Source organism: Schistocerca gregaria, chromosome 8, assembly GCF_023897955.1.
Source record: "Schistocerca gregaria isolate iqSchGreg1 chromosome 8, iqSchGreg1.2, whole genome shotgun sequence".
NCBI lineage: Eukaryota > Metazoa > Arthropoda > Insecta > Orthoptera > Acrididae > Schistocerca > Schistocerca gregaria.
In genome coordinates this window covers 257,029,579-257,052,922 of record NC_064927.1, presented here as the reverse complement: position 1 = coordinate 257,052,922, position 23,344 = coordinate 257,029,579, and the positions used below count along the sequence as shown (strand labels likewise).

The 23,344-nt window shown below is 42.0% G+C and overlaps 1 protein-coding gene across 1 annotated transcript in view; it reads left to right on the top strand.

Moving 5' to 3' along the window:
- Positions 1 to 23,344, top strand: part of LOC126285438 (scavenger receptor class B member 1) — a 403,446-nt gene that overhangs the window by 86,331 nt on the left and 293,771 nt on the right. Inside the window, exon 2 of the mRNA XM_049984826.1 lies at positions 746 to 1,502. Within this exon, the coding sequence (XP_049840783.1) occupies positions 1,352 to 1,502 (151 nt within the window). The 5' untranslated portion in view covers positions 746 to 1,351. The remainder of the gene's footprint in view (positions 1 to 745; positions 1,503 to 23,344) is intronic.

Below are 23,344 nucleotides of genomic sequence, written 5' to 3'. Positions count from 1 at the left end.
TACTTCCGCTTCACACGGTTGTCTTTAATATTATGTATTAACTGCTGTCGAGTTCGTACCACCGAAGGCACCATCAGCATGAGACAAGTATTAACAGTCAAACTATTATTTATTCGCGAAACAAAATTTCATAATCACGGTTCGTTTTCAAGTAACGCTCCACATTAATTCAAGTTAACTCGTACACTTCGAAACAGATAGCGATTAATAAGCAAGATTAAATTGTGCTGTGTGAAGTTTGTATCGCAAGAAAAATAAGTAGTTCATTGTCCTACGCAACGAGAGTACAGTAGCTTTTTTTCCCCCCGGCAAAATGGTACTTGTAACACTATTCTGAATGGCTGAACTGTGATCTGAACTAAACTTCTGCCGAAAGCGTATTCACTTTCTGCTATGGAAGTGTGAGGTAGGCAGTGATGAACTAGATAAAGTTCTCGTACAAAAGAACGTACGCCACTTGTTTTCTTTTAATAAGTTAGCAACACGCCATGTTCCATATATTTTCCGCCAAGGCCGTCTCCAGCCAGACAGGTATATATCGCGTCGCATATAGACGCAGCTGGTGGGGAATTCCTAAGGACGTCACGGTGAGTAACGGGGGTGTAATTGGAAGCAGGGCCGTGACGGCGGAGGCGCTGGGCACGCGTCTGTGTGTGCGTGAGTGTGTGTGTGTCAGTGTGGGTCCACGGCGGACGACCTACTTGCCGTCGCGAGAGTGACGCGGAGCGGGTACCCTGTGTTGCAGACGAGGCGAGCCCCACCACTCGGCGCGGGCGCAGTTTCTCTCTGGCCATCCGGGGGAGAGCCGGCCGCAGCAGGACGAAGCCGAGACAGCTCCAGCGGCCACCAGCCGGCAGCGCACCCTCTGGAGCGAAGACTTGGACGACGGCGCTCCTCCGCGGGTGGTTTGCCGACGGCGCAGCGGGATCTCCGCGACGCTCCACCGAGCACCGCGATACCGCGGGACAACAGGACAACGGGACCACGCGACCACGCCAGTGAAGTGCAGTGGACCCCGGATGGAGAGCCTTCCGCTGTGCTCCGTAACCGCTCCCAGGACCAGTAATCACGCTGTTTCTTTCGCGAGTAGTTAGCGACCATCGCATCTTTCCGAAGCAGCCGTGACTCCAAAGTAGCTAGTGACGAGCGCCTATCAAACGCTGTAGTCCTCCGCGACCGCGACGTGTTTTTCACTGCACTACCTCAAAAGGCCAGTTCTCCGAAAGTGCGACAAGTATTAACTGAAGAGTGAAAGCTACTCCGCAGCTACTACTTTCTGCCTAGTGATTAATAAGTGAATATACTATTGTTGATAACTGCTACAACAGGAGTGAGTGATTCGCCAATAGAAATGGGCCTACACAAGCAATACTTGCAAGTTGGTCGGTCAGCCAAGAACCGCCTCTTCGGTATCCCTCCTTCTGGTAAAAGGACGCCAGCTAATGGTGACACAGTCTCCCCGATTCAGATGCTTATCTCCGAGCAGGGCAAGATCAACCATGGTAAGTGCTTACACGCTATGTGGTGCTTCTTTGTATCTGTTCATTTTAGTGTATTGTCTTTGTGTGCCACCTCTTTGTCCTCTGACGGGGTTACATCTCCTGTAAGGTATGGTCTGCTGTCAGTTTATTCATAAGGCACGATACACAAGCTTTGAAGTGTTCGTGTTCTAGCCTTGCATTGAAATCTCCCTGTTTATCAAACCTATACTGTAGGAGTTCGTGTCTTAACGTAGCATTGAAATCTCCAGATGTTATACAATGAAATGTTCGGAAATACGTGCAGAGCTCAATAACAGGTCTCCCCTAAGAGTATGTTTGTTTAATTTTGTTTACAGCTATGTATTGAACAATTCGATTTATTTCTAAATTCCTAATAAATGATACGTACTCCATAAGGAAAATTTAAATATCAACGTTAGAAGATAGTTATCCGCATATATGAGAAACATGACACAAATCAAATTAAGTGTGACTAAAGTGTTTTATATCATCTTCAATTCAGCTTCTGCATGCTACTGGACTTTCATTACGCACTAAGTTTCCTTAAATCTCTCGGTACATCAATATACGTAACTTGTTCCTTTAACAGATTCAACAGTTTCAAAGATAAATTTCAGATGCTCTTGTTGTTCAACGTTTGTTTTACCACAAAATGAAAAGTCTGGATAGAAAATTTTACTTCCATACATTAGACAGTGTGATCATGGGGCAACCTGCAGATTGATTCAAAATAAATGTTAAAATGCGATCTTGGCTCTGAAGTATTTTTCAGATTTTTCTTCTTTCAGTTATTTATATCAACGACAAGGCACATTACAGAGAAGTTCATTCGGTTAATTAAATCATTTGTCTTCTGACTAAATTGTATTCAAACACTTGCAGATTAATATACGTGAGTGTATGGTGTTTGTAAGTAAAACATTCACTGATTCATTGTACATGCTGTTAGTAAAACAGTTAAATGTACTACTGCAGGACTGTACATTGGAAACGCTAGTCCATGTTAGTAGAATAAAGATAAGTGCTATGCAACAAACATACTACCCTCCCGTATGGTACCTAACGATACATAACCTCTTAAGAAATGTGTAACTGCGTACTCACTATAGTAGCTTTGGTGGCAATTAGAATGAATCATTCCTCAACAATCTGATGGAGAACCTGTGTTCATTACACACGACAAATAATCATTGTCAACCTTTGATACGTTCTTAGCAAAGTTCAGTCTCCTAATCAAAACAAGGCCACACGAAGTCGTTTCCGGCGGCCTGTTGTAACTGTTAGGTGGGGGTGCTGCGGGCGGTAAAAGGAGACCTGGCATAGAGACGAGGAGGAGAAAAACAACGCGAACGGCTTTGTGGGCGTGGCCGGTGCATGGGACGCGGCTAGTTCGAGGACAGCCCATACATAGCTGACGTCCATGCTTAATCTTGGACCCAACTAACTTAGGACGGCTCAGTCTTTACGCGAACTACTGGTAGGCCTGTACGCACGGTTAACCGTTTATCTACAAAAATTCAGACTATTGCTATCGACTATAGCTATAATTACTTAGCCACGTTGTTGTGTATCGCGTGAGACGGTCACGCAAAGAATCTGAAACCGTAATGTCACCCAGCTGTTTGTTGCTCCGTGTAATCACAGATCCTTTTATCCTTTCTTTTAAACTATTCATCTGATTCAGTTCCAACAAAAATGCGAAAAACAAAACTCGCTGGCTCCACTGACTGATATAGCCTGACAACTATAGCATTTGCCCGCAAAAGGCAAAGGTACGGAGTGAGTCTCGGTCCGTCGCATAGTTTTAATCAGCGCACACCGCACACACAACTGCAGGGTGAAATTTCATTCTGGGAACTATACTTATCAATGCGTTAAGCAGCCACTGGGACGTACAACACAGAGCCATGGCTGTAGTGAATGTTTGTGTACTATCATCCGGTTCTCAGACCCACTAGCACACTGTACCTTAAAAGTACTGACAGAGACAACTGTGTGCCGGGGTGGGACTCGCAACAGGTCCCTTGTCCTTTACTGAAAGCATTACATACGTGAGAGCAGGTCGTGAGTCGCAACTCAGATAGTAAGATCGTTGCCTGCGAAAAGGTAGAGTTTCGGATCGAATCTAGAATCTGCAGTCATTTTCAGTCTGTTAGGAAGTCTCACTACAGCACACAATACGCTGAAAAATGGGAGATACATTTTATATACAGGGCGACTCCGAATTACTTTTAGGCTGACAGGAATTGTTTGCTGAGCCTTCTCATATAAGCAACGTCGGTCTCCGGTGTACTGATAAAGAGTAATTAGTTCGGTTTATCATAAACATCAGAGTCTGTACTGCACTACACTCCACTCTGTTACAGAAACGTATTCTGTGAAATGCGCGTTGCTGAAAAAAAGCATTGTTGGCTGCTGCTGCTGATGATGATGTCAACACTATTCACTACACATTCTGCTCCTCCTGTAACTGCACTACCATGGTAAACACCTGCGAAGCAAACCTAACAAACCATGGAAAATTTTGTAGGTAACGTTTGGATGTAAACTATAAATATGCATCACCTTTATCCCCCGAGTGAACTGGAAATGCGTTTGGCTCTTCTCAGAGAGAAAGATAGCTTAACTGCCAGCGCGATATGAACCAGCTAACTCCAAAACTCGTTTAGATTGCATTAAGAGGGTGGTACTCCTGATAATTCTTCTTACACTGTAATTACAATCACTAATTATTCTTTCGGTAAACAAGCAGTTTGACGGAGAAGTAATACAAATGTTACTCTTAGAATTGGAAAGGATGACATTAAAGAAACGAACTCGTTTAATACTACTGAAAGAATGTCTCCTACGGCGTTACACGAACTATTGTGCTTAGAATCCAGGTGAGATATCCGGTAAAATGCGAAAAAAGTTACAGTTAAACTTCCATTTGTACATAGCCTTCATGAAATTTGGGAAACACAAAAAATGTTCATTACTGTTATATTACAGTAGTGGAAGAACGTATGTAATTGTAACTAGGAATTAAGATTACACAGGATGGCCGAGCACGAAGATAGCGGAGTGAGTGTCACAAGCTATGAAAAGCTTCCTTCAAACAGAGAGGCTTTTACTGGTGTCAGATGTTGGCATGGAGCTTAGAAACAGGTTCCTGAAAATGTATTCTGGACCACAAGCTAGTGAAAGGTCAGTCGGAAATCCGAAGAAGGAGAAACTCAAAACGTTCTAAGTATATTGCTATCAAATAATGTCAGAAATCAAGTGAGCAAATAAAATGTATCACTAAGAATAATAGGCGGAAAGAATCTTACATAAGACGCTTACCAAGTGACAAAACAAGTTAGCAAAACATCTGCTATGGCATCAAAGAATATTCAAAATGGAGCCAGAACACAGAGCAGGTGGCAAAAATTGTAGGCGGAGACGAAGATTATAAAATGAGGAAGATATCACACATGATGCTGAGTGTAGCACCTCGGCTGCGATGAAAAGATTAGTAGATGTGCTAGTCAGGTAAGGATCATTAAACAAGTCGAACGACTGTTGAGAAAATGCAAACGATTACGAGAACTGTTACTAAGCAGTGTCACAGAGGATTTGCTAACAATTTGTTTACGTAGGGACATTACTTTATTTCGGTGTCGAGTGACGGGATGCAGTTACGTCCATGCAGGTCTGCTAAATCGAGGACAAAAATATAAAATACGCGGTTCCAGAAAAAACTGTTGAGTAACTTGCCACTTAGATGTATCGAAGCATGGTTTCAAAACAGTATTTTGAGGTTTTAGACATCTAGAGATACAGTATCTTTGTATGGGAGAGCACGCCAATCTAATAGCGAACCCCTACAGCTGGTGACGCTCTCATTCATCGGGGATAGACTGCAGTCGAGCATACTTCGTGACAGTTTCCTGTTCAAAAATATGCGACGTAGTTGTTAAATGAAAAAAAGCTAATATCTACTTTCGCGTAATTGTAGGATAATACTGTGAAATATTAATTGAATCTAAAATGTAACGTTTTAAATTTAGTTAACGACATCCAATTAGCTGTTTAGAACTTTTGCTTATGTTATGAAATGATGAAACCAACAAATTATTGCTACCTTCAAATTTCGGAGCATTTCAATGCGGTCTTTTATAATTATATAAAAACATTTGATAATTTTTAGTTAAAATGTCTTTAACGTAATAAGTAAACGTAGTTCATTTAAAATGGAAGGTATGAGAAACTCACTTTTTCTCACAACATTAAAATGCTGTGTTAAAGGACACCCAAAACCATACAATACATTTTTTCTCATGAAGCGTTATCGAATTTTCATCAACTACCATAAATATTTATAAACAGAAAATATTCTATTTTGAGATCTTTTTAGCGATATTTTACCATCAGTCTAGTTGAAACTCTGAACCGACCTCTTCCCTCATTTTACAGCTAATTTGATAAGGCTAACTAAAATAATTATGGATAACATCGTCGAACTAGTGTGTTAGCTAGGACACCAGACGATTGATTCGCTGTACGTTAGCCACGTTCAAGCTCTTTTGCTATCGGGTTAAACTGAGCTTCTGTACACCTACAGCATTTCAAGGTGGGCAGTCCCGTGGATTTCGTGAAACGGGTATGACAATGGCGGCCGCCTTCAAAAGACTCGTTTCGCTGACGAGCTGACTGCTAGCAAATTGCACGCTGCCACCTGTTATTTGTTCTAGCGGCGGTTGCTTGGTTCCGCTGCAAGCACGGCGACAAGGGACAGACTCCCTGAGTCGTCGCAGCTTCGTCGCTCCCTGAAGGCGAAAATACATGCGTGTAAAACTAGATGTCTGATATATCAGTGCTTCGGAACGACTGTCAACATCGACTATGTAGGTAGTATTCTAGACTTGCCGTGTGCCAGATTTTATTTTCTTAATTGTTCCAATTGCATTCAGGCGTAGAAATGGAGCTTCAATGACGAACCGAATGGTGAATCACATTTCGAATGAGTCTTAAATCTGACAAGGAATTGTTACTTATTATTTAAAAACGTCTCCATTTCTACTTCTGGCTCAGTCACACAAACATCCATCATACTATCGTGAGAATAATTGAAGAGTGTAAATGGGGAAAGTTCTAATTACCGAAGTTGATTTTTGATAGGTGAATGAAATGCAATGCCTCTCTCCTTGTACATCCTGATTTGTTGGCAAAAAGTTCAGAATGCAATCTGAAAGCACTGAATTATGCTGCTCACCGCAAAACATAAGACAAACTAGAAAATAAATACTTCATTAATAACGTTAAGTGCCATACGAGGATACTGACTGGTTTTAGGTGCCAATAAGATGATTATTAGTCAGTTCTTGAAAAGAAAACAGCTACCAGACATTTATTTATGCAAATTTATTTGGGCAAGTTGTGATATGACTGTTCAGATTGTATTAAATTTTTTATTGTTTGCATTAGGTCTCTGCTATTTTACTCCAACAACTAATGTCAACAAAAACCGATGTAATATAAAATTGAATAGCCTACTGAAGATAAACTCATTGGTTCGAAACCGGTAACGGCGCTTTTTGTTTAAATAAATACCATAATTAACAATGACTTATAGCTGTTTCCTTCTTTGCAAGAATCAACTTGGATTTTGTACACAGTCTCAGAAATGTCAGTTTTCGACAAAAAGCAGGAAGAAAGTTCCTGCTTAATGTGCTCTTAATACTAACACACAATTTCAGTTTGTCATAATAAAAGTACAGAAATACAGCATTAGGTTTTCAAGTAATACAACAGCAGTCAACAGAAACCACTTCTCATGAAATCCAAATTGGAAGCGTAGTTAGGCAGAAAGACCATGCGCCATCCACTAACGCATGTTTGAGAGACTGTCTCCATGGTTTGGCAGCTGGCTCAAGTCTAGGAACATCCAACAGAGTACCGACAACACAGCAGCACTAAAAACACGTCTTTTGAAAAAACGCACTTAGAACGTTTTCCATTTCCACTCTTCAGTTATAATTACCAAGTAAATCATACAAATGTTTAATAATAATAATAATAATAATAATAATAATAATAATAATAATAATAATAATAATAATAATAATAATCATCATCATCATCATCTTGCCACCTTTCACATCTTGTATAGTGTCACGGCAAACAGTACGTAACGTTGCTATAAAGGAGATAGCTGTTTTGTTAAACTTACTCTAAAAAAATGTGAAACTAATTAAAAGGTAAAGTGTTTCGGCTTCCACGGTCAGAGTTAGTTAAAGACAGAAGATTTCAGAGTATTCTGCCATGTCTATTGGTATGTTTTGTCGTTCTGAATCGATTATATTTCTCCTCTACTGAGTACATTTCACAATTCTAAAACAGTTGATGTTGTTCGTCTTCTGATGTGTAAGGAGCAGGAAACTTTTCTGAAATTTAGATAGCGGATTATTTGGGCCGTCGAGTCATATACACAACTGGCCAATAAAATTGCATCACCACGAAGATGACGTGCTACAGACGCGAAATTTAACCGACAGGAAGAAGATGCTGTGATATGCAAATGATTACCTTTTCAGAGCATTCACACAAGGCTGGCGCCCGTGGCGACACCTACAACGTGCTGACATGAGCAAAGTTTCCAACCGATTTCTCATAAACAGCAGTTGACCGGCGTTGCCTGGTGAAACGTTGTTGTGATGCATCGTGTAAGAAGGAGAAAAGCGTACGTTTCCGACTTTGATAAAGGTCGGATTGTAGCCTATCGCGATTGCGGTTTATCGTATCGCGACATTGCTGCTCGCGTTGATCGAGATCCAATGATTATTAGCAGAATATGGAATCGGTGGGTTCAGGAGGGTAATACGGAACGCCGTGCTGGATCCCAACCTGCTCGTATCACTAGCAGCGGAGATGACAGGCATCTTACCCGCATGGCTGTGACGGATCGTGCAGCCACGTCTCCATGCCTGAGTCAGGAGATGGGGAGGTTTGCAAGACAACAACCATCTGCACGAACAGTTCGACGACGTTTGCAGCAGCATGGACTATCAGCTCGGAGAGCATGGCTGCGGTTACACTTGACGCAACATCAGACAGGAGCGCCTGCGATGGTGTACTCAACGACGAACCTGGGTGCACGAATGGCAAAAGTCATTTTTTCGGATGAATCTAGGTTCAGTTTACAGCATCATGATGGTCGCATCCGTGTTTGGCGACATCGCGGTGAGCGCACATTGAAAGCGTGTATTCGTAATCGTCATACTGGCGTATCATGCGGCGTGATGGTATAGGGTGCCATTCGTTATACGTCTCGGTCACCTCTTGTTCGCACTGACGGCACTTGGAACAGTGGACGTTACATTTCAAATGTGTTACGACCCGTGGCTCTACCCTTCATTCGATCCCTGCGAAACCCTTCATTTCAGCAGGATAATGCACGACCGCATGTTGCAGGTCCTGTACGGGCCTTTCTGGATACAGAAAATGTTTGACTGCTGTCCTGGCCAGCACATTCTTCACATCTCTCACCAATTGAAAACGTCTGGTCAATGGTGGCCGAGCAACTGGCTCATCACAATACGCCAGTCACTACTCTTGATGAATGTGGTATCGTGTTGAAGCTGCATGCGCAGCTGTACCTGTACACACCGAGCGAGGTGGCGCAGTGGTTAGCACACTGGACTCGCATTCGGGAGGACGACGGTTCAATCCTGTCTCCAGCCATCCTGATTTAGGTTTTCCGTGATTTTCCTAAATCGTTTCAGGCAAATGCCGGGATGGTTCCTTTGAAAGGGCACGGCCGATTTCCTTTCCCATCCTTCCCTAACTCGAGCTTGTGCTCCGTCTCTAATGACCTCGTTGTCGACGGGACGTTACAAAAACACTAACCTAATTAACCTGTACCTGTACACGTCATCCCAGAACTGTTTGACTCAATGCCCAGCCGTATCAAGGCCGTTATTACGGCCAGAGGTGGTTGTTCTGGGTACTGATTTCTCAGGATCTATGCACCCAAATTGCGTGGAAATGTAATCACATGTCAGCTCTAGTATAATATATTTATCCAATGAATACCCGTTTATCATCTGAATTTTTACTTGGTGTAGCAATCTTAACGGCCAGTAGTGTATATGGTGTCTGTTCTTTCGGACGTACACATCAATAGCGCTCAACGGCCCCAATAATCGTTCTGGGCAGGTGCACATAACGCTTGAGCTCGTGAAGTAATCAGTGAATGCTGCAAATATATAGGGTTAATGGGTAGGAACACCACGTCAGTAGAGTGAGGATAAGTTTGAAATTCGTGTCGGTCAGAGACCCTGTCCGGATGGCGGAAGCGGTTTAGGCAACGGCTCATGAAAAGCGGTAAATCTGGGTGCGAATCTCGGTCCGGCACAAACTATGTTTTCGCCATTGATTTATTTCAATGTTCTGGGACAGCCATTGTCGCTTCGTGTCGTTTCATTTTATGAAATTGGTTTCTTATGGCGGAAAATGGTGGGAATGTGCTGTTGCTATTTGTCGTTGCAGTACGTGGCAAGACGCAGTATCGGTGACTGGGGTGTGGATTACCGTTTTCTTCCTTGACAGAAAGATCTGTTTCATTCGGTGATAGCTATTATTAAATATGACACGGCCTCGCATCCAGAAAACTTTTGTGTTAATGAACAATTAAGTAGATTATTCAAATAATGATAAAAGTATGTTTGTAAGTCTCGTTGTTAGGTACCTCTTCGTGCATTGTTGTGTCTGCTATAAATTTACCTCTGCTCTCAATTTATTGATAATGTAAGTAGTTCATGTGAGGCAGCCTTAGTATAGTGCTGTTGGTTCTACAAAAGTTACAGCATCAGGATTGAGAGAGCACGCTGTTTCATGGTGCTTTCAGTGCAACCTTAGATTTTTAGCTGCTTTTTCTCTCACACACACTCAGCGCGTGGACTCTAAGCAAACATACTTACGAAGAGGTCCGTTTTGCTTGTATCTAATAAACGTAATTATATCAACCTCCCTATGTATATATAAGAAGACAGTGCAAGTTATCATATTCACCGAACTGATAGCTAAATATTTCCGTCCCATGCATCACTGCTACATTTACTGTTTTTTGAGCGTACTTGTCACAATGGAGCAAGTAGGCATTGAACCACTCTTGCCCGTATATAAAAATAAGTGGACACAGCGTAGCCTCAGAACGCCCATCTCCACATACTGACGAATGACTGCAATGGAAACCCATAGGAAGTTTCCGCGACGTTCGGGCTACTTTTTGCTCTGCTTGCACGACCGGTCCGTTAGGAAGTCAAGGATACGTGGCAATGGACTGCAGCCGGTTTCCAGTAAAAATGCAGTAATATCTCTGAAGGTCTGCTGTATTTTTCCCAACACATGTAGTGACAGCACACAGCAGGTGTCTGAAGGTTACGATGTTCCGAGAGGGTTAACTCCTGCACTGGTCATTTTGCATATTGTCTCAGCCCATCGCCTGCTGATTCGATGCAAATAACAACGCATAGGTCACGTTCACTTGTTGAACTGTTTTATCTCACATCTTTTCCGCATCTCTCCATAATAAATCTCACATGGTTACTAAAGAGCTGTAGAATCGCATCCATTGCTGTTCAGATTCACCGTTTATTATTGAATCTGTGATGTTTATCGGGAAATCAGATAATAAACCGCTTTAGTTGTAAACTGATTTATTGGTTCAGTCACGACCGGTTTATGAAGCTTATTGAGTTGTTCAGTGAGTCCTTCCAGCAGTGATCTTGCTCCCATATCTTTCAGATTTGTTTCGATACAGGTAAACATTTCTGATAACAAGGGGAGGTCGCGACGTTCGGATCACGTATTTACATCAAACTTTTTACATTTCTAGTAGTCCATTAAGGCAACTTAATGTGCAAGGAACAAAGTGTACTACCTAGGCGATTTCGAGGAAATGGTTATTGAAGTTTTACGAGTCAGTGACGTACCGGTGCGTTGAGACATGAGCACGAGATTGCGGCGGTTATGTGGTCATAGTTCAAGCTCCGTAAACTGTGACACGCTCGATCGAGTGCCGCCTTTGCTTTTTGTTTTATTTATATATGTTCTCGACACTAGTCATATTATTTCATTCATTTGCATGAACCTTCACTGATTTTCCAATGTTATTTGGTTGCTTAAAATTTTTATCATCACAAGAAATATTGTAACCACCGACAAGTAAACTGCCAAACGCAGGGAATTTTCCTGAAAATGTATGTCGTGATTTCCGAAATCCCTTGTATCTGCAATTGCGTAATGTGCCGAGGAATGCTTAGCACTGGACGCTTCGATGTGCAGACACAAGTTTCAAGGACGAGGATCAGGCTAGGAAAGCCCAAGTGAAACATCGATAAAGCTATACAAAAACTATTCAGTAAGGTAATGAGTTAAAACACGTCAGAATATGAGGGTAATGCACGATTAATCTTCGGATGCCGTTTCATCATTAGGAGATGCAGGTGATATTTTTTATATAGACGCAGAAAACACCTGCTACATGGAATGAAAGTAAGTTTCTCGCATGCACAAGGAATCTTCAGAACTTTTGAGGAAAAATGGAACTCCTTGTCATATTGAAAACTATCCCGTTCTTCCGTCGACAATCTTTACAGATACCTTTTTTTTTAGGGGGGGAGGGAGAAGTTGGGAGGGGACGGGCCATCAGTCTTCTGACTGGTTTGATGCAGCCCGCCATGAATTCACCCAGAGGCACTTGTAACTTACGTCCTCAATTATTTACTTGACGTATTCCAATCTCTGTCTTCCTATACAGTTTTGCCCTCTACAGCTCCATCTAGTACCATGGAAGTCATCCCCGGATGTCTTGAAAGATGTCTTATCTTCTCCATTCTACCTGAGTTTTCCACACATTTCTTTCGTCTCCACTGCGCAGAAACAGCTCATTCCTTACTTCACCAGTCCACCTAATTTTCAACATTCGCCTGTAGCACCACATCTCAAATGCTTCGATTCTCTTGTGTTCCGGTTTTCTCGCAGTCCATGATTCATTACCATACAATGCTGTGGTCTAAACGTACATTGTCAGAAATTTCTTCCTCAAATTAAGGCCTGTGTTTGATTCTAGTAGACTTCCTTGGCCAGGAATCTGTAACGCAACATTTTCGTAAATATCTGCGCCTAATATTGGCGACGTACGTGTGAATGTATTTTAATAACATCTTCACGAAAAGTAATTTCTTGTTCGTTCTCAATCACATACGAGTGAGTTTGAAGGTGCTTGATCAAGTTTTTAACTTGCCTATAGAAGAAATCGCATTATATTTGTTATAATAAAAGTTAGTAAACAGCTAACCAACATTTCAAATTCAACAAAAGGTCATGGAAATTCACGTTTCTTTTCATCATATTGCCGTTCAAATGTAATATTTACGAAATAAGAGGACTGGTATTGAAGAGGATATTAAAAGAACCTTGAGTGGGACTGGATCCAGCGATAGATAAACCGGTTACGGAGCTTGAACGCCACTAACATCACCGCCGCCAGCTCGTTCACGGGTCGCAACACACCGCTACATCGTTGACGCGTGGAGCTTTTCTTGAGATTTTCTTGAAGTCGCCTTAGTAGTACGCCTTCCTACTTTCACATTGAATTGTCCTAATGGACTACTAAATGTGTGCAAATTTGGAAGTAAATCCGTGATCCGGACGCCTTGGTCTCATCTTGTAAGCGAATGTTCAATTTACTGCATTCCAGTAATGATTCTATGATTAAACAACGACTTCCCGTGGACTTTGCCAACATCTTTAAATACTCACACACGGCGTCCTTGACGCGTATCAAAAATAGATGATGGAGCATAAATGTTGACAATGTCGAGCATCTTTCGATTACAGCACCTCATCGCAAGTATACAAACGAAGTAAAATAAGAGGAAAATTAGAGTTTGACGTCCCGTCGATATCAAGGTCTTTACTGACGAAGTACATGCTCGAATTTCGGAAGGGCAGTGTGGGAAATCAGCCGTATTGTTTCAAAGAACGATTCCAGCATTTTCCTTAATCAATTTAGTAAAATCACGTAAAACCTAAATCGGAATGGCCAGACGCGGATTTAAACCGTTGTCCTCACGAATCCGAATCCAGTGTGTTAACCACTGCGCTACCTCGCCATGAAGAAGCAATGAAGTAATTCTTCCGCGTGAAATTCGTACGCCGTGCATCAAACACTTCACAAAGGCTTCTTAGTTCGTTTCATGAAATACCTCCGACGTCTCCATTTGCACTATGAGCTTTTTGTTCAGTATTCTCTTCACTCAGTAATGGTCTTCGTATTCAGCATTAGATACAGAAATTAGCCAAAAAAAAGACAAAAATAACATACATATTGTGCTAACAAAATCAGAGGAATCTGATAAGGAAACAGTCCCTACATGCAGGAACTATTTGTTTTACTGAAATGTGTAATCTCTCTTCAAACCTAATTGAATTGTTTGTAAATATATTCAAAAAGCTGTTCAATAAACAAGTGCACCTTTAGCTACGTATATGGTTGTTGTGATTTTTAAAAAATGAAATTTCAATCTCAAGAATTTTTTTTATAGAAATCAGCTACAAGAAACGTAGATGAATTAGGAACGCGACAACCCTATTCGTATGGGTAGGTCATTTCAGGTGAACGCGCTGGTCCACTTAGTCTCTGAAAGTGCTGCTCTAGGGCCCACAGTTCAAGTCCCCCCCTTTCTCCTCCCACGAACGACTCGACTAGTTTCCTAGCAAAGGTGCGTATTTGCGTGGGACTTCGTTGCGTGATTGTAATTGCCGCCGACTGAAGCGGCCCGCGAGTGGCGTGCGATGTTGACCTCGTTCACGATTAGAGCCTCGGTTAAATTGTCTTCACTCCGGTTTCCCGTAGTTTCCGCCGACGCTTCAAACGAGTCATGTGTGCGTCTTACGCAAGACTCCTGCAGATCCCTTAAAATATGTTTTCGGAAATCTGATACGGTTCAGTATAGTGTGGTGGGAAGACCACAGCAAGCACTTCCTAGAAATGCTACAAGAAACTAGCGCACGCTAGCAGCACGTTCCTCGGTAATCCGATAAGCTGCACAGAGTACTGGAAAAACCAGATGGGCGGTGTGGAAAACTTCCACGGCGAAGCTGACAAACAAAGCTCGCACAGTCTCCGTTTCGTACAAAAATAAAATGTGTTATATCCGGAGGTGTGCTGACGTCAGGTGGACGCTGTTCTAACCGACCGCTGTGACACGTCGTCCCTGAAACAATGGCCGAGGTGTGGCCGGGGCCAGATGACGGGGCTGTGGCTAAACGACGAACCCGCGCACCTTGCTGTGCTCCCTCTGACACAGGAACAACCCCGTCGCCGTCCATTAATCGAATGATAAGAAAGTTACGAGGTAGAAAAAGCGAACTGTGGTGGGCTTTGAGTTTGCCGTATCCTCCACTTCGGGCTTCAAAGTGCAGACCATAGTCTAGAACAAGACGATTATTGGTGGGAAGTGTGGGAGGAAAATGATGATGGTAGGTGGGGGATTTGCAGTTAATAATCATATTTAATTAAAGTGACTTCAGTAATTGTTTTGATCCCCACTTAACGGGAACTGCGATAATCACCTTAACCTTGCATATTCACTGTAGTGCAATAGCTAACTGTAATTAGTCAACTGCAATAATGAACACTCCTCGCGATAGTGAGTCTGGTGTATTTACCAGTTCATTTGCTTAGTAACTGCATGTCGACAAACCATACTGACGAAGGGATCACATAGACAACAATTTCATGGCGGATGTTTATTTGTATTTAAGTAATACACTCTAAGACAAAAGAACAAAAAGCGATCCACCAGGAAGATCCTATCCGAATGCGACTGAAATTCGGTATTTGTGATGTACATGTACAAACAAGTTACTAGAATTTCAGAAAAATGGATGATGTATTAGAGAGAGAGAGAGAGAGAGAGAGAGAGCGAGAGAGAGCGCTAGCTTCACAAACTGAACAAGTCAGTAATGCGTTGGTCCCCGCTGTATTCATGCAAGCTGTTATTCGTGATTGGTAGAGTTGCTGGATGTCATCCTGAGAGAAATGGTGGCAAATTCTATCCAATCGGTGCGTTACATCGCCAAAATACTTAACTGGAGGGCCCTGTCCATAATGCTCCAAATGTTCTGGTAAGCAGTAGAAACTATCGCCGTTTGGGGCGAGCATTATCTTGCTGAAATGTAACCCTCAGGATGGGTTGCCATGAAGGGCAACAAAACGGGATGCAGAATATTGTGGACGAACCATTGTGCTGTAAGGATGCTGCGTCCGACAACATGAGGGGTTCCAGAATGAGATTTTCACTCTGCAGCGGAGTGTGCGCTCGTATGCGCTGGTATGCTGAGCCATATCTCCGCAATATCCTTTCTTTCAGGAGTGCTACTTCTGCAAGGTTCGCAGGAGAGCTTCTGTAGAGTTTGGAAGGTAGGAGACGAGGTACTGGCAGAAATAAAGCTTTGAGGACGGGGTGTGAGTCGTGTTTGGGTAGCTCAGATGGTACAGCACTTGCCCGCAAAAAGCAAAGGTCCCGAATTCGAGTCTTGGTCCGGCACACAGTTTTAATCTGGCAGGAAATTTCGTAAGGGGTTCTGTTAGGAAATGAAATACCACACCACATCGTCACTCGTGGTTGTCGGTCCGTATGCCGGCGACAGACAGGTTGGTATCCAGACATGCCTGCGCTGGCTATCGGGGCTCATTTCGAAGTGGGACTCAACAGTGAAGACAGTTTCACTCCAGTCAATGAGAACCCTGGCCGAAGACGTGTCTGGAGACGCTCGAAATCCGTGGAATATCAATCTCGCATTCCGTACGGCCCAACAACCAGGAGTGATTGTCTTTGGTGCCATTCCTTATCATAGCAGTATCCATTTTGTTGTCATCCGCGGCACTGAGGTACGGCGACGATATTCTACGCCCACGTTTCTTACCCTTTATGGCGAGCCAACCTGGGCTTACATTTCAGCAAGATAATGCCCGCCCGCAAACTGCGAGAGTTTCTAATACTTGTTTCGTGTTTGCCAAACTGTACCTTGTCCACCAGTGTCGTCCAATCTCTTCCCAAGTTTTGAGCATTATGGAGTGGACCCGCCAACCAGCTACGGATTTTGTCGATGTAACGCGCCTATTGCACAGAATTTGATACTATTTCCCTCAGGAGGGCATCCAACAACTTTGTCAATCAGTGCCAAGACGAGTACTGCTTGCGTAAGAGCTAGAGGTGGACCATCGAATTACTGACTTTCTCAATTTGCGAACCCCTTTCTCTTTAATGAATCGCCCAATATTTTTGCATTTGTAATCATTTGTTTGTCTGCCCATGTACATCACTTCTACCGATTCCCGTCCCCTTCGGATAATTCCTTCGTGGTTAATCGACTTTTTCTTTTCCGTACGACCCTTTCTACTCATGTTTTCGAGCACGTAAATGACTTAGATTTCAGGGAGAAGCGATAAAATCTTTGATGTTTGCCCATTTCATTGTAATATTATCAGAGACGGCAAAGTACTGAGGAGCAGGGCTCAATGGAATGTAAAATGTCTTGAAATGAGGTAAGATGAATGGCAATCAAAAGTCTAACGGATTGTAGTCCAATTAAATGAGGCAGTGCTGAGAGAGTTGCATAAGGGAATGAGAAACTTACCGTAGCTATATGGCTTTCGCTATTTAGGCTGAAAAATAACTAACCATGCCTCAAGCAGATAAGATGTGAGGCAACAGCTAGAAAAGAGCTTCTGGAAAAGATAGGCATTAATAATAAAATTGTTGACTATTTTAGGACAGCAACTGCTGAAACTGATACCGACATTATAGATGAATAGTTTTTGTGGCAGTATCAGGACAATTTTATATAGTTAAGAAATCCTAAGAAAATCAGTTTTTATACGAAATATTACACTTAAAATATCGTCTTACTTAGAACAACTGTCAAACTGTTGTAGCACCAGGAACTCGAAGATAGAACAGTGTACAGCATTAACTCTGATATGTGGCCTATAGTTTTGCAGTTTCATTACCGCACGGTACGGAAGGGAAAGGGGGGAGGGGGGGGGCAGCATAGGCGGAACTTGAACGCCAGCACAAATGGCGGAAGAGAATATTTCTGCCAAACTGTTGCCTTTCTACTGCATCCAAATGCAGATTAGTTGCGCTTGTGCACAGTGGGCTCTTGGAGCCATGTACTGACCTCGAGACCACCTCTATGTAGGCTTTTCGAAACCTTCTCTGCCACTTAAAAACATTATGTGATACTACGACCGATATCACTGTACGTGGATGTTCGGGTGGCGCTTCTAAACAATCGCACAGCCAGTCTCCAGTCACACTATTAAACCTGAGTCAGTGTCGTGTCTCCAATAACCTAACATTACCTCCTGACACTGTTCAGTACTGTATATACAGTACCACAATAACAGATTGTTAGGTGATGCTACAGTTTCTGAACATGTTCTGCTTCCGATTTCCGAGCGCTCGGTCCAAAGCAGTTTAAGGGTGACAGCAGACATCCACGTCTGCACTCTTTTAAACATTAGCCGACATGACACGTAATACCACTGTTTGTACATTACAACTGTGCCTTAATAAATTTCTCTGTACTGAGGGGACGTATATCGAAAAACGAACAGGGAGAAATATGATATTCATTTTATTTTTGTATATATAGTTATTGGGTTATTTGTTACAATGAGGCTACGGCCTTCAGGAACTAAACATAAAACTTTTCTAAAACATTGACCTCAACTTCCACAATACTAAAGACTTTATTATTCAGTTAAATGCACGTAAACATTAAAGCGGTTATTATGGCAATAACTATAATTACTCCATGAACAACAGTAATAAGAGAGGACTTTTTTCATACATGAGGTTCATAATTTTAGTCTCTAATGTCTCAAACATTCCTCATCAGGGAAATAACACAGTAAAGGGTATTTATGCGCGTCTGTTTTATCCAGGAGAAGAAGGAGATTCTCTCCTAGTGTAGTAAACCAAAACAATTTTCCGCTTTTTATGAGGCGGTAAATCGTAGATAGTTTCTATCGGAGAAATCTAGAACTTGACAAAAACAAAGAAATGAGGGAAGAAATATTTTTAAAAAATTAAATTATATCTCTAAGATTTAAAAACATTTGTATGAGAAAGGGTATGGAATGGCAATAAAAAGAAGACATTGTAAGAAAGTGAGAGTGTACTGAAAATATACAAACTACTCGAAGAAGATAAAAATGTTCGTAATCTAACGCTTGGTAGTCAGTGTCAAAAATGATGGCAATTGCGATCAACAGGAAATGAGTGATACAGTATCATTACTTCTGAAGCAGCTGTAATATCAGCTGAAACAAACAGTCGTGACACAGGAATCGCAGCATTGTTTCATTTTCTCCTCAAAAACTCCAGGGTCCCGTAAATATTCAGTTCATCCGTAACTTTAGAATGCTTGCCACGCCATTCGAGATGTTACAGAAAACGTGACATGGCCGCTTATTGCAGCCGCTCTGTGTTCTGCTCACGCATACTAGTCATAGCTTACTCAGTTCACACGTACATTTCGTAAACGAATCCCCGTACACAGCAGACACATGAATACGATGTGACATATTGATGAAAGATCGTACACGTTGTCAACATATGGAATAATTTTACTGTCGTGCAAGAGAACCAACAAAGATCAGGGTTTTTTTTACTTTCCGAAACGTAGAAAAGTAATCGAGTAGAATCATTCCTTGTGCTTAAGTGAAATGAAAATCGTAATTTTTTTCTTGATCAATCATGTCTTGACAAGGCAGCGTACCACTGCAGATTCTGAGCTATCAATCACCTACGTGTCGCAAAAATTTGAATGCCTCCATTGTGGTCACAGAAATGAACAATCTTTCCTTTCATGAGTGTTTGACCTACGCGCTGCACAGTTTTCAAGATTTCGATGAGGCAGGCTGAGAGTTAACTTACATGGGTAGCAGACAACTTAAGCAGCTCCCTGACGTGACTGGCTCCTTTCCTGCAAAGGTAGATGCTTTCTCTTAACTCCATTTTCTAGCCTTCCTTGAAGCTTTTTTATCTTACACAATGACACTGCAGATGACCGCTTCCGCTCTTAGCACTGAACACCGCTATCCAATGTTGCGAATACAGATAGTAGCAAAGAAGTAACAAGTTTAAACATCCGAGCGTGATGCGGCAGTTGTAAATCCATCTCATTACACTAATTTTTGTCGTGGAAGTGTTTATTCATGTTTCTTAGTAGTGTTGAACTTCGCCACGTTTTAAAATATTTGTGATCGAAACTGTTATTAACTTAATTTTCTTACTGGTGCCCTAACTACTACACCTGCTAAACCAATTGAAGCAGGAGCTGCACCTTGTACCGCGCAACGAAACCTTCTGCAATTTTTCTTCTTTACTGAATGCTGTCAAATGATTGTCTGAGATGGGAGAGACGAAAAGCGCGAACAAGTTTTTCGTTTCACTAGATGTGGAAGAAAACGGCTCTCCTTGGCACGAATTTCATCGACAGTGCATGGTCTTCAACATTGACCTTTTTATACGGGTCATGAATCCCGCAAATGTGCTTATCTCATCTGCGGCCTCTACTGTCAGCCGTCTATAATCTTTACGTCCACAAAAGACGCTCACTTATTACAAAAGTGACAGCAGCCTGCCCCTATGTCTCGCTAAAAACTTCTCCGATGCTTCGAAAAGACGCTTAGGTCAGGATGAAATCACCGCGCCATAGCGATGTTAGTATTTGTCAGTCAAATCAGTTGGTCCTCAAGCAACGGGAAAGCATGGCTAATGCAGTTTGTTCGGCAGTTAAGCCGCAGCATCGTTCTCTCTCTGGCACTGTTATTTCTCATACCCTGGATTTTCCATAGAAGCCGCTAGGCAGTTCTTTAACAGCTTCCTTCCGCGCTACCAACGGTGAAAGCTCTTTTTATCACAGTGTAAGTCTGATTCACAATATACGGAAATCGTGAAGTAACAAAATCTCATCACCTGTTGTGATGTACAGAATGCTGCACCAGTATGAGGCAAGCCGTTTAATGTTGTTACTAAAAATCTCGAAACTGCTGTATAAATTCTTTTCTAATATTTATACGATGCTCGGACGGACCTATGGCTATTTATTTTAATAAATTTAATGTGTAAAATATAAAGTTTAAAACGTTTGAACAAAAATCTTGATCATCTCTTGACAGACTTACTTCAAATTACTATACTGGTTTTCTGTTAAAACCGATTGCGTGAAAGAAAATGCTGGGGTGTGTAATTGTGGTGATTCGTTTTCTTTCTATTTTAGCTACGATGCTGGGCATGTAAATCACAAAAGTAATTTTTTCTCCCGAATACATATTATCTCCTTTTATGTAATTTTAAACAAAAACTGTGTACACAACAAAGTGCGGTTTCATTTTCTTCGTCTCTGTCGTTTCACAGAAAATAGCAAATTTGCATTTATGGCTTTTCGGCTTATCATTAGAGTACTACTATGCAATCTGAATGGTTCAGAATTTTGTAATCCTACCAATGCGCAGATTACAACTAGGCGAAGTACTATCATCGAAGGTATCATTCTCACAGATACAGCAGTTGGAGAGATCTGTCTCATACCCCATATACCAAAATTATCAACTGATTTACACATTCATTTAAAGTTACACCAGTTTCCAATCAAGGTTCCGTTTACAATCACAATACACAAGACCCAAGATCGGAGGGGAGAAGAGGAGACAGGCAGAGAGGGGGGAAGGTTCTGTGGAGAGGAGTTTGAGATGGAGGGAGATATGGGGGAGGAGAAGATGGAGAGAAACAAGAGGAAGAAGTTGATGGACAGAAAAATGGAGGAGGTAGGAGGAAGAGATGGACAATGAGGGGGGAGAAGGTGAATTGGATGTACATCCAGTTCCCATACAACTGCGAGGCATTTCCCCGTTCGATATAAAAGTTCTTTCCGTTGCTTCGACGACAAGACAGCTGATACACAACTCTCTCTCATTTCTTAGAAAACAATGAAAAACATACAGAAGTTATGGTCAATATTCAGGGATATGACAAAGATGATCATTCGAAATAAGAAAGTCAAGTAAACATGGGCGCTAAAAAGTATACCTTAAGAGCTATGAGGAATTCTTGATCTTCGATATTGTGAAACATCTCTCCTTCTGCAGCCTCTTTGCTTTACATACTTCGGGAAGTGGTGGTATGGAAAAAAAGTCCAGCCAAGATATTCTCTGAAATGCGTACCTCAGAAGTTATGAGCGCTTGCTCATTAGTACAGTTAAGTTTCATAGGAGCGAAGAAGAGCAAATCCGTAGACATAAGAAGTAAACAAATAAAGTACGATATTTCATCCTACGTTAATGCTGCCGTTATAACAATCCACGTAGACATGGTAGTCATTGCATTTGCAAACTGGGGAGGAAATGCAGTGGGCGTGCTCTGCGTCCTAGCAAGTGGCACGCCGTCTCGCTAGAAAGCCTCAGCAGCAGATAAGAGGCTAGGTCAGCAACCGACGTAGAGCTGCGCCGTCTCCTCTAGGACACGGGATTATTTGCCGTCGCGTACTCGATACTGGTACTCCAGAAACGAAGGCATATTTCTACTTTGTGGAGGTCACCGTGGGCGGCTTAAACGGAAATCCTTGTAGGATAGAAGACGTAGTTCTTGAGAAACCATGTTTAGATGTAGAGGATCCATATTCGAATATGACTGTGCGAGCAACATGCTGCCGCGATCGTATATCTGGGTTAGAGATCATGATAATGAGGTGTGATGAGGGCACGTACAGACGAAATGCAAACGATTTCCTTCATTCCATAAGCAAATAGAATAAGAAACATGATCTATAATATTGATAAGATGTATCCTCCTCTACGCGCTGGACGCTGGCTTTAGGAGTGTGCATGGTTTTAAACAAATGTGTTCCATATTCTAAGAGGTGTTAGTATGGACGAAAACAAGGAAAAAATGACTGTAAACATGGGCTCAAAAATGCACGCCTTAAGAGATGAGCACTTTTTCATCTTCGCCACTGTGAAACACGTCTTCTACAGTAAGCTATTGAGGTACGGAATGTAGTAAACAAATGAGAACACATTCTTTTAGCGGTAAACAGCTGAGCTTCTCATGTAATCTGCTTGCTATTAGTATTCATACTAAGGCAAGCTTCTGTCTGACGTGTTGGGGAATCACGCATTCCGATAAACTCCAGCTTGGTCACGGATCTCTTAGCAGTCACTGCTAATGAGTTTCTGCAATATTTTTAAGTGCGTATCGTTTTGAAATAAAATAAAATCAAACAAAACAAGCTGACATTCCTCAATTTTATTTTTACGTGAAAGCCTCTACTTGAAACTAGTTTCCTACATAATTTCTGCCTATATGGGCCGTGTCTACGTTTGTCTGTGAGAAATTCCTGCTCGTCGACTGTGACATACGTGCTATGATTCGTTTTCTTAGTGCTAAAGGCATGAAAGTGGCTGAATTCGTACGATCAGTGATGTTTACGGGGAAAACATGATAGTATGGTACGGAAATGGTTGAAAGCTTTTAGAGATGGCCGTACGAATGTGCATGATGAGAAAAGAAATGGGCGATCTCCAGTCAATGCAGACGATTTGGTTCAGAAAGTTGAATAAAAAGTGAAAGAGGACAGGCGCTTTACGATTTCGACGTTATGTCCTCAAGTGTCAAGAAGCGTGCTTTATGCAGTTATTGTCTGTCAGATTTGTAAGAGAATGGAATTCAAAAGCTGATTTCACGACACGATAAGCGCCTTAACACAGACAGAAATTGTGTATAAATGTAAATTAAAGC